The sequence below is a fragment of the Ranitomeya imitator genome, chromosome 2 (genome assembly GCF_032444005.1).
Source record: "Ranitomeya imitator isolate aRanImi1 chromosome 2, aRanImi1.pri, whole genome shotgun sequence".
Taxonomy (NCBI): Eukaryota; Metazoa; Chordata; class Amphibia; order Anura; family Dendrobatidae; genus Ranitomeya; species Ranitomeya imitator.
In genome coordinates this window covers 275989747-276004297 of record NC_091283.1, presented here as the reverse complement: position 1 = coordinate 276004297, position 14551 = coordinate 275989747, and the positions used below count along the sequence as shown (strand labels likewise).

Here is a 14551-nt window from a genome sequence, read left to right as displayed (position 1 = left end):
AATAATGGAGCCTCCAGCACCAACCTCCACCCGCAGAGCCGCATTCCACATAGAGAATAATGGAGCCTCCAGCACCGACCTCCACCCGCAGAGCCGCACTCCACATAGAGAATAATGGAGCCTCCAGCACCGACCTCCACCCGCAGAGCCGTACTCCACATAGAGAATAATGGAGCCTCCAGCATCGACCTCAACCAACATAGCCGCACTCCACATAGAGAATAATGGAGCCTCCAGCACCGACCTCCACCCGCAGAGCCGCACTCCACATAGAGAATAATGGAACCTCCAGCACCGACCTCCACCCGCAGAGCCGCACTCCACATAGAGAATAATGGAGCCTCCAGCACTTACCTCCACCCGCAGAGCCGCACTCCATATAGAGAATAATGGAGCCTCCAGCACCGACCTCCACCCGCAGAGCCGCACTCCACATAGAGAATAATGGAGCCTCCAGCACCGACCTCCACCCGCAGAGCCGCACTCCATATAGAGAATAATGGAGCCTCCAGCACCAACCTCCACCCGCAGAGCCGCATTCCACATAGAGAATAATGGAGCCTCCAGCACCGACCTCCACCCGCAGAGCCGCACTCCACATAGAGAATAATGGAGCCTCCAGCACCGACCTCCACCCGCAGAGCCGTACTCCACATAGAGAATAATGGAGCCTCCAGCATCGACCTCAACCAACATAGCCGCACTCCACATAGAGAATAATGGAGCCTCCAGCACCGACCTCCACCCGCAGAGCCGCACTCCACATAGAGAATAATGGAACCTCCAGCACCGACCTCCACCCGCAGAGCCGCACTCCACATAGAGAATAATGGAGCCTCCAGCACTTACCTCCACCCGCAGAGCCGCACTCCATATAGAGAATAATGGAGCCTCCAGCACCGACCTCCACCCGCAGAGCCGCACTCCACATAGAGAATAATGGAGCCTCCAGCACCGACCTCCACCCGCAGAGCCGTACTCCACATAGAGAATAATGGAGCCTCCAGCATCGACCTCAACCAACAGAGCCGCACTCCACATAGAGAATAATGGAGCCTCCAGCACCGACCTCCACCCGCAGAGCCGCACTCCACATAGAGAATAATGGAACCTCCAGCACCGACCTCCACCCGCAGAGCCGCACTCCACATAGAGAATAATGGAGCCTCCAGCACTTACCTCCATCCGCAGAGCCGCACTCCACATAGAGAATAATGGAGCCTCCAGCACCGACCTCCACCCGCAGAGCCGCACTCCACATAGAGAATAATGGAACCTCCAGCACCGACCTCCACCCGCAGAGCCGCACTCCACATAGAGAATAATGGAGCCTCCAGCACCAACCTCCACCCGCAGAGCCGCATTCCACATAGAGAATAATGGAGCCTCCAGCACCAACCTCCACCCGCAGAGCCGCATTCCACATAGAGAATAATGGAGCCTCCAGCATCGACCTCAACCAACAGAGCCGCACTCCACATAGAGAATAATGGAGCCTCCAGCACCGACCTCCACCCGCAGAGCCGCACTCCACATAGAGAATAATGGAACCTCCAGCACCGACCTCCACCCGAAGAGCCGCACTCCACATAGAGAATAATGGAGCCTCCAGCACTTACCTCCATCCGCAGAGCCGCACTCCACATAGAGAATAATGGAGCCTCCAGCACTTACCTCCATCCGCAGAGCCGCACTCCACATAGAGAATAATGGAGCCTCCAGCACCGACCTCCACCCGCAGAGCCGCACTCCATATAGAGAATAATGGAGCCTCCAGCACCGACCTCCACCCACAGAGCCGCACTCCATATAGAGAATAATGGAGCCTCCAGCACCAACCTCCACCCGCAGAGCCGCATTCCACATAGAGAATAATGGAGCCTCCAGCACCGACCTCCACCCGCAGAGCCGCACTCCACATAGAGAATAATGGAGCCTCCAGCACCGACCTCCACCCGCAGAGCCGCACTCCACATAGAGAATAATGGAGCCTCCAGCACCGACCTCCACCCGCAGAGCCGTACTCCACATAGAGAATAATGGAGCCTCCAGCACCGACCTCCACCCGCAGAGCCGCACTCCACATAGAGAATAATGGGGCCTCCCGCACTTACCTTCACCCGCAGAGCCGCACTCCACATAGAGAATAATGGAGCCTCCAGCACCGTCCTCCACCCGCAGAGCCGCACTCCACATAGAGAATAATGGAGCCTCCAGCACCGACCTCCACCCGCAGAGCCGTACTCCACATAGAGAATAATGGAGCCTCCAGCATCGACCTCAACCAACATAGCCGCACTCCACATAGAGAATAATGGAGCCTCCAGCACCGACCTCCACCCGCAGAGCCGCACTCCACATAGAGAATAATGGAACCTCCAGCACCGACCTCCACCCGCAGAGCCGCACTCCACATAGAGAATAATGGAGCCTCCAGCACTTACCTCCACCCGCAGAGCCGCACTCCATATAGAGAATAATGGAGCCTCCAGCACCGACCTCCACCCGCAGAGCCGCACTCCACATAGAGAATAATGGAGCCTCCAGCACCGACCTCCACCCGCAGAGCCGTACTCCACATAGAGAATAATGGAGCCTCCAGCATCGACCTCAACCAACAGAGCCGCACTCCACATAGAGAATAATGGAGCCTCCAGCACTGACCTCCACCCGCAGAGCCGCACTCCACATAGAGAATAATGGAACCTCCAGCACCGACCTCCACCCGCAGAGCCGCACTCCACATAGAGAATAATGGAGCCTCCAGCACTTACCTCCATCCGCAGAGCCGCACTCCACATAGAGAATAATGGAGCCTCCAGCACCGACCTCCACCCGCAGAGCCGCACTCCACATAGAGAATAATGGAACCTCCAGCACCGACCTCCACCCGCAGAGCCGCACTCCACATAGAGAATAATGGAGCCTCCAGCACCGACCTCCACCCGCAGAGCCGCACTCCACATAGAGAATAATGGAGCCTCCAGCACCGACCTCCACCCGCAGAGCCGCAGTCCACATAGAGAATAATGGATCCTCCAGCATCGACCTCAACCAACAGAGCCGCACTCCACATAGAGAATAATGGGGCCTCCAGCACCGACCTCCACCCGCAGAGCCGCACTCCACATAGAGAATAATGGAGCCTCCAGCACCGACCTTCACCCACAGAGCCGCACTCCACATAGAGAATAATGGAGCCTCCAGCACCGACCTCCACCCGCAGAGCCGCATTCCACATAGAGAATAATGGAGCCTCCAGCACCGACCTCCACCCGCAGAGCCGCACTCCACATAGAGAATAATGGAGCCTCCAGCACCGACCTCCACCCGCAGAGCCGCACTCCACATAGAGAATAATGGAGCCTCCCGCACTTACCTTCACCCACAGAGCCGCACTCCACATAGAGAATAATGGAGCCTCCAGCACCGACCTCCACCCGCAGAGCCGCATTCCACATAGAGAATAATGGAGCCTCCAGCACCGACCTCCACCCGCAGAGCCGCACTCCGCATAGAGAATAATGGAGCCTCCAGCACCGACCTCCACCCGCAGAGCCGCACTCCACATAGAGAATAATGGAGCCTCCAGCACATACCTCCACCCGCAGAGCCGCACTCCACATAGAGAATAATGGAGCCTCCAGCACCGACCTTCACCCACAGAGCCGCACTCCACATAGAGAATAATGGAGCCTCCAGCACCGACCTCCACCCGCAGAGCCGCACTCCACATAGAGAATAATGGAGCCTCCAGCACCGACCTCCACCCGCAGAGCCGCACTCCACATAGAGAATAATGGAGCCTCCAGCACCGACCTCCACCCGCAGAGCCGCACTCCACATAGAGAATAATGGAGCCTCCAGCACCGACCTCCACCCGCAGAGCCGCACTCCACATAGAGAATAATGGAACCTCCAGCACCGACCTCCACCCGCAGAGCCGCACTCCACATAGAGAATAATGGAGCCTCCAGCACCGACCTCCACCCGCAGAGCCGCACTCCACATAGAGAATAATGGAGCCTCCAGCACCGACCTCCACCCGCAGAGCCGTACTCCACATAGAGAATAATGGAGCCTCCAGCACCGACCTCCACCCGCAGAGCCGCACTCCACATAGAGAATAATGGAGCCTCCAGCACCGACCTCCACCCGCAGAGCCGCACTCCACATAGAGAATAATGGAGCCTCCAGCACCGACCTCCACCCGCAGAGCCGCACTCCACATAGAGAATAATGGAACCTCCAGCACCGACCTCCACCCGCAGAGCCGCACTCCACATAGAGAATAATGGAGCCTCCAGCACCGACCTCCACCCGCAGAGCCGCACTCCACATAGAGAATAATGGAGCCTCCAGCACTTACCTCCATCCGCAGAGCCGCACTCCACATAGAGAATAATGGAGCCTCCAGCACCGACCTCCACCCGCAGAGCCGCACTCCATATAGAGAATAATGGAGCCTCCAGCACCAACCTCCACCCGCAGAGCCGCATTCCACATAGAGAATAATGGAGCCTCCAGCACCGACCTCCACCCGCAGAGCCGCACTCCACATAGAGAATAATGGAGCCTCCAGCACCGACCTCCACCCGCAGAGCCGTACTCCACATAGAGAATAATGGAGCCTCCAGCATCGACCTCAACCAACATAGCCGCACTCCACATAGAGAATAATGGAGCCTCCAGCACCGACCTCCACCCGCAGAGCCGCACTCCACATAGAGAATAATGGAACCTCCAGCACTGACCTCCACCCGCAGAGCCGCACTCCACATAGAGAATAATGGAGCCTCCAGCACTTACCTCCATCCGCAGAGCCGCACTCCACATAGAGAATAATGGAGCCTCCAGCACCGACCTCCACCCGCAGAGCCGCACTCCACATAGAGAATAATGGAGCCTCCAGCACCGACCTCCACCCGCAGAGCCGCACTCCACATAGAGAATAATGGAACCTCCAGCACCGACCTCCACCCGCAGAGCCGCACTCCACATAGAGAATAATGGAGCCTCCAGCACCGACCTCCACCCGCAGAGCCGCACTCCACATAGAGAATAATGGAGCCTCCAGCACTTACCTCCATCCGCAGAGCCGCAGAGCATATACCAGGATGGGGGAACATATACCAGGCTGTGGGAACATATACCAGGATGGGGGAGCATATACCAGGATGGGGGAGCATTTACCAGGCTAGAGGGACATATACAAGGATGGGGTTGCATATACTAGACTGGGGTAGCATATACCAGGCTAGAGGGACATATACAAGGATGGGGGAGTATATACAAGGACTAGATTGTGGCCCGATTCTAACGCATCGGGTATTCTAGAATATGCATGTCCCCGTAGTATATGGACAATGATGATTCCAGAATTCGCGGCAGATTATGCCCGTCGCTGATTGGTCGAGGCAACCTTTATGAGATCATCGTCGCCATGGCAACCATTATGACATCATCGTCGCTGTGCCTGTTGCTGATTGGTCGAGGCCTGGCAGCCTCGACCAATCAGACGCGGGATGTCTACGTCCTTTATGACATCATCGTCGCTGTGCCCGTTGTTGATTGGTCGAGGCCTGGCGGCCTCGACCAATCAGAGAGCAGGGATTTCCAGGACAGACAGACAGACAGACAGACAGACAGACAGACAGACGGAAAAACCCTTAGACAATTATATATATAGATGGGGGATCATATAACAGGCTGGAGAAGCATATACCAGGCTGGGGGGCATATACCAGGCTGAGGGAGCATATTCCAGACTAAAGGAGCATATACCAGGATGGGGGAGCATATACCAGGATGGGGGAGCATATACCAGGCTGGGGGAGAATATACCACGATGGGGGAGAATATACCAGGATGGGGGACCATTTACCAGGCTAGAGGGACATATACAAGGATGGGGTTGCATATACTAGACTGGGGTAGCATATACCAGGCTAGAGGGACATATACAAGGATGGGGGAGTATATACAAGGATGGGGGATCATATAACAGGCTGGAGAAGCATATACCAGGCTGGGGGGCATATACCAGGCTGAGGGAGCATATTCCAGACTAAAGGAGCATATACCAGGATGGGGGAGCATAGACCAGGCTGGGGGAGCATATTCCAGGCTAGGGGAGAATATACCAGGTTGGGGGAGCATACACCAGGTTGGGGGAGCATATACCAGGCTGGGGGAGCATATACCAGGCCAGGGGAGCATAAACCAGGATGTGGGACCATATACCAGGACTATCTATTGGACCTGTTCCATACCCGGATTGTGAGCATTTTTATTGGTACATTTTTGTGCTATGTTAAATGGAACCAGTCACCAGAAATAACGTTGTTAACCTGCAGTCAATCTGCAGGTTAACAGTGTTATTATGCTGCCTGGTGCCCGCAAGCAGCTGAATGCAACGGGAATAAAATTATCATTATTCTTAGCAGTATGGTCAATGCAAAAACAAGTTTGCTAATTTCGCAATCACGATGTTTATTCTTCACAAGGGAGCTCATATAACACATCACGTAAAGCAGGGTATCAATAATAAATTGTGTCCAGAAGGTATAGAGAAATACCGATGTACATAGAAGAACTTAATATGCTGCCATGTCACGTCTCCCCATGACTACTCTGTAACGTTCTTGTACTGGCATGCTCCTGCACTGTCAGTTTTCTAACCAGCCTTCACAATATAGTCCATGGTTGCGCTGGTGGAGATGCTGCACTAAATTCACAGGGTCACTTAGTTCATTGTGTAAGAGTCAAATTAGCCAATCTGTTATTACCAGAGCTAAGTTGTTACCCGGTTTTGAGTAGATTATTACCGGACCCTATATCTACCGTATATACTCGAGTATAAGCCGAGATTTTCAGCCCAAATTTTTGGGCTGAAAGTTCCCCTCTCGGCTTATACTCGAGTTACGATCGGAGGGTGAGGGGGAGAGGGCGCTGAGGTATACTTACCTAGTTCCAGCGATCCTGACGCTCCCCCTGCCGTCCCACGGTCTTCTGTGCTGCAGCTTCTTCCCCTCTTCAGCGGTCACGTGGGACCACTCATTAGAGAAATGAATAGGCAGCTCCACCTCCCATAGGGGTGGAGCCACCTATTCATTTCTCTAATCAGCGGTGCCGGTGACCGCTGACAGGAAGAGCTGCAGCACAGAATAACGTGTGACAGGCGGGGAGCGCCAGGATCGCTGGGACTAGGTAAGTATGTCATACTTACCTGTCCCCGTTCCAGCCGCCGGGCGCCGCTCCATCTTCCCGGCGTCTATCTCCGCTCTGACTGTGCAGGTCAGAGGGCGCGATGACGCATATAGTGTGTGCGGCGCCCTCTGCCTGATCAGTCAGAGCAGAGACGCCAGGACCGGACGCCGGAACGAGACGCCGGGAGCTGCAATCAAGAGAGGCGAGTATGGCTTTTTTTTTTTTTTATTGCAGCAGCGGCACAGATTTATGTGGAGCATCTATAGGGAAATATGAACGTTGCAGAGCACTGTATGGGGCAGTATGAACGGTGCAGAGCACTATATGGGGCAGTATGAACGGTGCAGAGCACTATATGGGGCAGTATGAACGGTGTAGAGCACTGTATGGGGCAGTATGAACGGTGCAGAGCACTATATGGGGCAGTATGAACGGTGCAGAGCACTATATGGGGCAGTATGAACGGTGCAGAGCACTATATGGGGCAGTATGAACGGTGCAGAGCACTATATGGGGCAGTATGAACGGTGCAGAGCACTATATGGGGCAGTATGAACGGTGCAGAGCACTATATGGGGCAGTATGAACGGTGCAGAGCACTATATGGGGCACAGATATGGGGCAATATGAACGGTGCAGAGCATATATGGGGCACAGATATGGGGCAATATGAACGGTGCAGAGCATATAGGGCACAGATATGGGGCAATATGAACGGTGCAGAGCATATAGGGCACAGATATGGGGCAATATGAACGGTGCAGAGCACTATATGGGGCACAGATATGGGGCAATATGAACGGTGCAGAGCACTATATGGGGCAATATGAACGGTGCAGAGCATATAGGGCACAGATATGGGGCAATATGAACGGTGCAGAGCACTATATGGGGCAATATGAACGGTGCAGAGCACTATATGGGGCAATATGAACGGTGCAGAGCACTATATGGCACACCTATGGGGAAATAATGATCAATTTTTATTTTTGAAATTCACCGGTAAATGCTGCATTTCCACCCTAGGCTTATACTCGAGTCAATAAGTTTTCCCAGTTTTTTGTGGCAAAATTAGGGGGGTCGGCTTATACTCGAGTATATACGGTAAATCCTTTCCTGATCTGCCTACATATTTCTTGTTGACATCAAAACGGTTTGGCTTCTCATTTAACTTTTCTTCCAGGACCGGTACGGCCGCTAGACATTCAACATATAATTACAGTAAAATCTATGACTTCTCTGCATTTAGTGGTCACTACTCACCTGGGTCATATGTAGGAATCTTCTCTTTACACCGCTCATTACCCCTCACATATGACTCTGCAGTATTAATATGGGTCAGATCTTCACCCTGAAACAAATTTTGTGAAAGTCACCAACAGATGGAGAAGTCACATCTATAATCAGCTCTAATCCTGCCATCCCCACCGTTCTCATTACACAAGTATAAAACATATAATACTGGTGGATAAAACAAGACTGAGCACAAGACCTTCACAGCCATCTACACATCATAGGTGAGATCTCATGACACCTTCTCTCCATCTACCTGATGATCCTGAGGAACATTGGGATCTTCTTGTTTACAGTCCTGTGGAAGAAGAGGACGGGGACATCTCTCTGGTGTTGTCCTCTTACTGGATAGATCTGGAGGAAACACATACAGGGAGTGAATTCATTCTTTACATACAGATAATTATAGGCCGTGTGTATTTAGTCCTGTCTATTACCTGGTGATGTGAGGGGCTGGGGAACCTCCATCATGACCTCCTTGTACAGGTCTCTGTGTCCTTCTAAATACTCCCACTCCTCCATGGAGAAATAGATGGAGACATCCTGACACCTTATAGGAACCTGACACATACAATGATACCATCATCGCCCCCGATTCCTTCATAGTGTTACTGTATAATGTCCCAGCATTCCCAGCAGTGTCACCTCTCCAGTCAGCAGCTCAATCATCTTGTAGAGAAGTTCTAGGATCTTCTGGTCATTGATGTCCTCATGTATAAGGTGAGGTGGAGGCCCCGTGATTGGGCTCAGGGGTCTTCCCCATCCCTCAGACACAGTTTTCAGACAGCGCTCACTAAAGGTCTTCTTCACTACTGTGTAATCCTGGTTATGGAGAGACATGTTAATAAATCTCAATACAGACATTTCCAGAGTCCTCACCTCTCCAGTTCTGTCCATCTGTTATTCCCATAGATAAGAATGATGCTGTAAAAAGAAGCCATGACATATCTGGAGAACTCTTGCAGATGGTGCCATTGATGACGAGAGGCTGCCATATGCTGCCCAGCCAAAATCAAATGGAACCAAAGTATGCTGGAAGATTTGCAGCTATTCCTTTAATTTTCTACTTTAAAATAAAATTGCATTATATCGCAAGTAGTAGCCTTCTTTAAAGCCGTATCCGAACCTTAGTGTTAAAAAACTTGGCAATACACTCCTATCCCTTGCTGAGAATTGAGGAGCCCCTATCTGCATTAGGAAAAGCCAAATATTTTTCCTCACTTGATTTAGCCAGTGGCTACTGATAACTCCCGGTGGCTGAGAAGGACGGCCAGAAAACAGCTTTTGTTCTCCCTATGGGCCTGTGAGTTCAACTGGCTACCTTTCGGACAGACGAATGCACTGGGAACCTTACAGCGGTTGATAGAAAGATGCTTTGAACTTTGAAGCCCCTTTGATCTATCTGGATGACATAATTTATTCCTCCACGTTTGAAGAATATCTTCACCAGCTGGAGCAAGTGCTGGATTGGCTTCAAAAACAAGGATTAAAAATAATGCCCTGGAAGTGTCATCTATTTAAGTGGGAAATTGAATACCTGAGACACAACGTGTCTGGTGAGGGAATTTACCCCACCGCAGAGAAGGTGGCTGCAGTACTGAAGGGGCCAACGCCTACCGACCTGGTAGAACTGTGAGCGTTCCTAGTGCTAGCCGTATGCAACCGGTTCATAAGGGACTTTGCCAAGATTGCAGTACCACGAAATGAGTTGCGGGGTACGGCTGGAAACGTCAACCCATTCACTGGGGACCATGACAAGAGGAAGCATTTCAGGCATTAAAGATGACATTGACAGATGTCCTAATCTTGGCCTACCCTGCCTGTTTAGGGGCCTGTTGGAGGCTCAATGGGCTTTAATAGACTACATGAGGCAGAGACTTGCCGCCTAGCGAGAAAACTCGGTGACCCCCAGTAGGGCCAGAGCTTTGAGTGAGAACTCACATGGTGACTCCCAAGACTGGGCGCACTACTTTTGCGAAAAGGACACTAACTTTAACTAGTGAAAGACTTTCTTGTTTATTCTAAACCTTTTGTATATAAATAGCATTATATCAACCCCTGGCTGTTTCCACCTTGTGATCTCTGCTTGTTGCATCCAGACACCTGCATTACAATGTAATTTGATATCATCAGAATCTCTCACCTCTCCAGTAAGCTGAAAGAGGATCTCTAGGGTGAGCTGTAATATCCTCTCCGCCATCTTGTCTCTGTCCATATCCATCCTTGAACGTCAAAGCAGATTTGGTAGTAGTAGTCAACGTAAAAGATAAAATTTCTCAGGAACCTGAATGGAAAGGAGGTGAGATTATGTGCAATCATATGAAATACTATGGGAAAAAAAATCAACAAATTACTGGGTTGGTGCTGCTAGTTGAGAGCAATAACCTAAAATGTAGAGTTCAGACTGTAACACCATTACAGGCGCCTCTTCATGGTCTTCCCTCTCCCTCCGGCATATTGACTGCCCCAGCCATGCGGCGTGGTCCCCGGCGTGTTCCCCGTTTCCTGGCTTGTGTATGTTCACCGTACCTCCCAATGCGTGCTCCCGTTTTCTTAAGGGGGCAGCTTTCACACATAGTAAAATGCCTCCAGCCAATAGCTAGGAGGCATTTAGTTTAACCCTTTCATGACCGGAGCTTTTTTCGGGTTTGCATTTTTGTTTTTCGCTCCCCTTCTTCACAGAGCCATAACTTTTTTATTTTTCCGTCAATATGGCCATGTGAGGGCTTATTTTTTGCGGAACAAGTTGTACTTTTGAACGACACCATTGGTTTTACCATGTCTTGTACTAGAAAATGGAAAAATAATTCCAAGTACGGTGAAATTGCAAAAAAAGTGCATTCCCACACATTTTATTTTTGTTTGTTTTTTGTTAGGTTCACTAAATGCTAAAACTGACCTGCCATTATGATTCTCCCAGTTATTACGAGTTCATAGACACCAGATATGTCTAGGTTGTTTTTTTTTATCTAAGTGGTGAAAACAAATTCCAATCTTTGCTAAAAAAAACCCCCAAAAATTGCAACATTTTCTGACACCCGTAGTGCCTCCATTTTTTGTGATCTGGGGTTGTGTTAGGCCTCTTTCAGACGTCCAGATAATTCCAGTACCGAAGAAATCGGTACCGGAATTATCCGTGTCCGTGTGCTCACATAGCACATCGATGTGGCACACGTGCGGCATCCGTGTGCCGCCTGACGACCACACGGACCGTGCAGGAGAGACAGCGCTACACTAAACGCTGTCCCCCCTGTGTGGTGCTGAAGCCAGCATTCATCTCTTCTCCCCCGCAAGAGAGAAGAGATGAAAGATCAAGTTTTTGTTATTTTTTGTTTAAAATAAAGTTAGCTGGTGAGCTCCCGCCTCCCATCCCCCATGCGCCGCCCGGCCCCTTGCATAGAAATACTCACCCAGCTCCCGCGATGTCTCCTCTCTCCTCTCAGCGCCGGCAGCAGGTCCTGTGTGAGCGGTCACGTGGTACCGCTCATTACAGTGAGGAATATGCGCAAGAGATGAATGCTGGTGTGGAATGCACCACACAGGGGGGACAGTGACTAGTGTAGCGCTGTCTCTCCTGCAGCGGTACGTGCACACGGAGGAGAGTGCACACTGTTCTCCGTGTGCACGTGTGCAGGACGTATTGCGGTACGTGCTGCCAGCGAAAAACGGACATGTCTCCGTGTTTTCAACACGGACACACGGTCCATGAAAACACGGAGACATGTCCATAGACCCATTCATTTGAATGGGTTTACATGTGTCAGTGTCTCCGGGTACGTGAGAAAACTGTCAGTACACGTACCGGAGACACTGACATGTGAAAGAGGCCTTAGGGCTTATTTTTTGCACACCGAGGTGATGTTTTTAATGATACCATTTTGGTGCAGATATGTTCTTTTGATCGCCCATTATTTCATTTTAATGCAATGTCATGGCGACCAATAAAAAAAACTTAATCCTGGCGTTTAGTGATCAGGTTAATCCTTTTTTATTATTGATAGATCGGGTGATTTTGAACGCGGCAATACCAAATATGTGTAGGTTTGATTTTTTTTATTGTTTAATTTTGAATGGGGCGATGGGGGTGATTTGAACATTTATATTGTTTTTATTTTTTTAAAACCATTTTTCTTTAACTTTTGGCATGCTTCAATAGTCTCCATGGGAGGCTAGAAGCTGACATAACTATCGGCTCTGCTGCATAGAGGTGATGCTCAGATCGCCTCTATGTAGCAGAATTACAGACTTGCTATGAGCGCCGACCATCGGGTGGCTCTCATAGCAATCCAGCACCAAAAGCCATAGAGTGACACACCGGTGACCCGCGATCACGTGACGCAGGTCACTGGTGTGCGTATTTCCAGCCAGATGGCCGGAAGCGCTTGTTAAATGCCACTGTCAGAGTTTGACAGTGGCTTTTAACTAGTTAATAGCCGCGGGTCACCATCGGAGCCCACATCAAAGCAGGGGATACTGACATTGGCGTACGTCCGATGTCAGTAAGGGGTTAAAAGCACACCTGCAAGATGGATCCCAACCAATAGCTGGGAACAATGTCGGACTGGGTGCCAAGGACCCACTAGTAACATTGACTTTGGGGGCCCACATTGCACATGCATGCAAGTATTACACTTCCCTGGTTCACAAATGTGCCTATTCTTCTATATAAAAGTAAACTGGGTAGTTTGGTTAATGAGTGATGATATGTTGTTGATATGATGACCATACAGTGAGGTTGGGGGCCCATATCTAGACAAGGGCCCACCGGGGGATTCCCCTGTTCCCCTATGGGCCAGTCCAAGCCTGGCAGGGAGGCATCTTGTTTAAAAGGAACCCTCCCCTATAGAGTGGCGTCAAGCACTACAGTGAATCATTAGTGAGTGAAGTGGCCTCCTAGTGAAGTTGTGAGGTCCCCTGGTACTGATGTGACCAGTGTGCTGACCCTGCAGTACCTGGTCATTGTGCAACCAGTCCTGAATCTAAAGTCCCTGATCCTGGTGCCGCCAGTTCCTGAAACTTACTCCTGGTCCGTGTGTGGCCTGTCCCTGAATCAACATCTAAGACTTGTGTGTCGGAATGTGTGAATATCTGAGTACCCGTATATCCGGACTGCTACAAACAGTCTCCGAATTAGTGTTAGTAACCGTTCTGTAGAGGATCCAGAATATAGTAGTCTGAACAGAGCCCTAGTCCTATCCGTGTCTGCATACCTGACCCCTGGGGTCAGCAGCTGCAGTACCGTGGACTGCCTAGGAGTGGTACCTGGTGGCTACCTGCAGCCAAGCCTGACTCCACCATCAGGAGCGCCAGTAAATACCTGGTAGCCCACTACACTCTCCTAGGTAAGCCCGGCACAGTGGGCCCACAAATCACGTGTGCCACCTTCCTGCATAACACAGACATCAAGTATCGTTCTTCAGTTGGGATCACAAAAATGGTTAAAAATGAATATAGAGTAAGGAGATATTGAATAATACAATTCATTACACTGCCTATTGGTTTCTGCTGGAAATCCAAAGACAAAAGAGGGACAAACTATGTATGGCCGCCACAGCAACATTCTACCCTGGCAGGAGAAGATGTCAGAAGGAGGCATGATGGCAGTCAGGGACATTCAGCAGACTGCCAGGATGACAGGACAGAGACCCAAATCTGGGACTGTTCTGCTGTATTCGGGATGGTTGGGACCTATGGATTTATTCTTTGTTCATACCTTCAGTTGTAGCAGCCAGAACTTTTTCATTTTTACATAAGGTTCATTATATGAGGTCTTGCTTTATTAGTGAGACGAGGACGAGCTGTCAGTTTTTCATTAAAGGCCATTGTGCCAAATACGTCTGTGAGACCATGTTCACACATAGCCAAAACGTTGCAGGTTTTCACGCACTGAAATATGTGGAAATGTTTCAGTGCTTTTACCACATACTGTAAATTGACATGTTAGATTTGAAAATTGGATAAAAAACTGCAATAAATAATTATTATTCTAATTGTTCTTTGTTATTTTATAGGAAAGAGTCTCTGACTTTAATTTCAGCAGGTACATAGG

The 14551-nt window shown here is 50.5% G+C and overlaps 1 protein-coding gene and 1 pseudogene across 1 annotated transcript; one reads left to right on the top strand and one right to left on the bottom strand.

The window, feature by feature from the left end:
• Nucleotides 1-14551, top strand: part of LOC138666403 (zinc finger protein 850-like) — a 277228-nt pseudogene that overhangs the window by 230705 nt on the left and 31972 nt on the right.
• On the bottom strand, nucleotides 8035-10786 carry LOC138666907 (gastrula zinc finger protein XlCGF66.1-like). The gene is made up of 5 exons (XM_069755091.1): nucleotides 10646-10786; nucleotides 9148-9324; nucleotides 8940-9063; nucleotides 8759-8856; nucleotides 8035-8560 (listed from the first exon to the last, which is right to left on the bottom strand). The coding sequence occupies exons 1-5, from the start codon at nucleotides 10721-10723 to the stop codon at nucleotides 8465-8467; spliced, it is 573 nt and encodes a 190-aa protein (XP_069611192.1). The 5' UTR covers nucleotides 10724-10786; the 3' UTR covers nucleotides 8035-8464.

Bases quoted from the DNA above. Each gene is read 5' to 3' on its own strand.
- LOC138666907 (XM_069755091.1), bottom strand. From the start codon at position 10,723: ATGGATATGGACAGAGACAAGATGGCGGAGAGGATATTACAGCTCACC. The intron at 9,064-9,147 runs GTGACACTGCTG...TGTATGTGTCAG, and splicing joins TTGAGCTGCTGACTGGAGAG to GTTCCTATAAGGTGTCAGGA. The intron at 8,561-8,758 runs GTAGATGGAGAG...AATTTGTTTCAG, and splicing joins ATGTTCCTCAGGATCATCAG to GGTGAAGATCTGACCCATAT.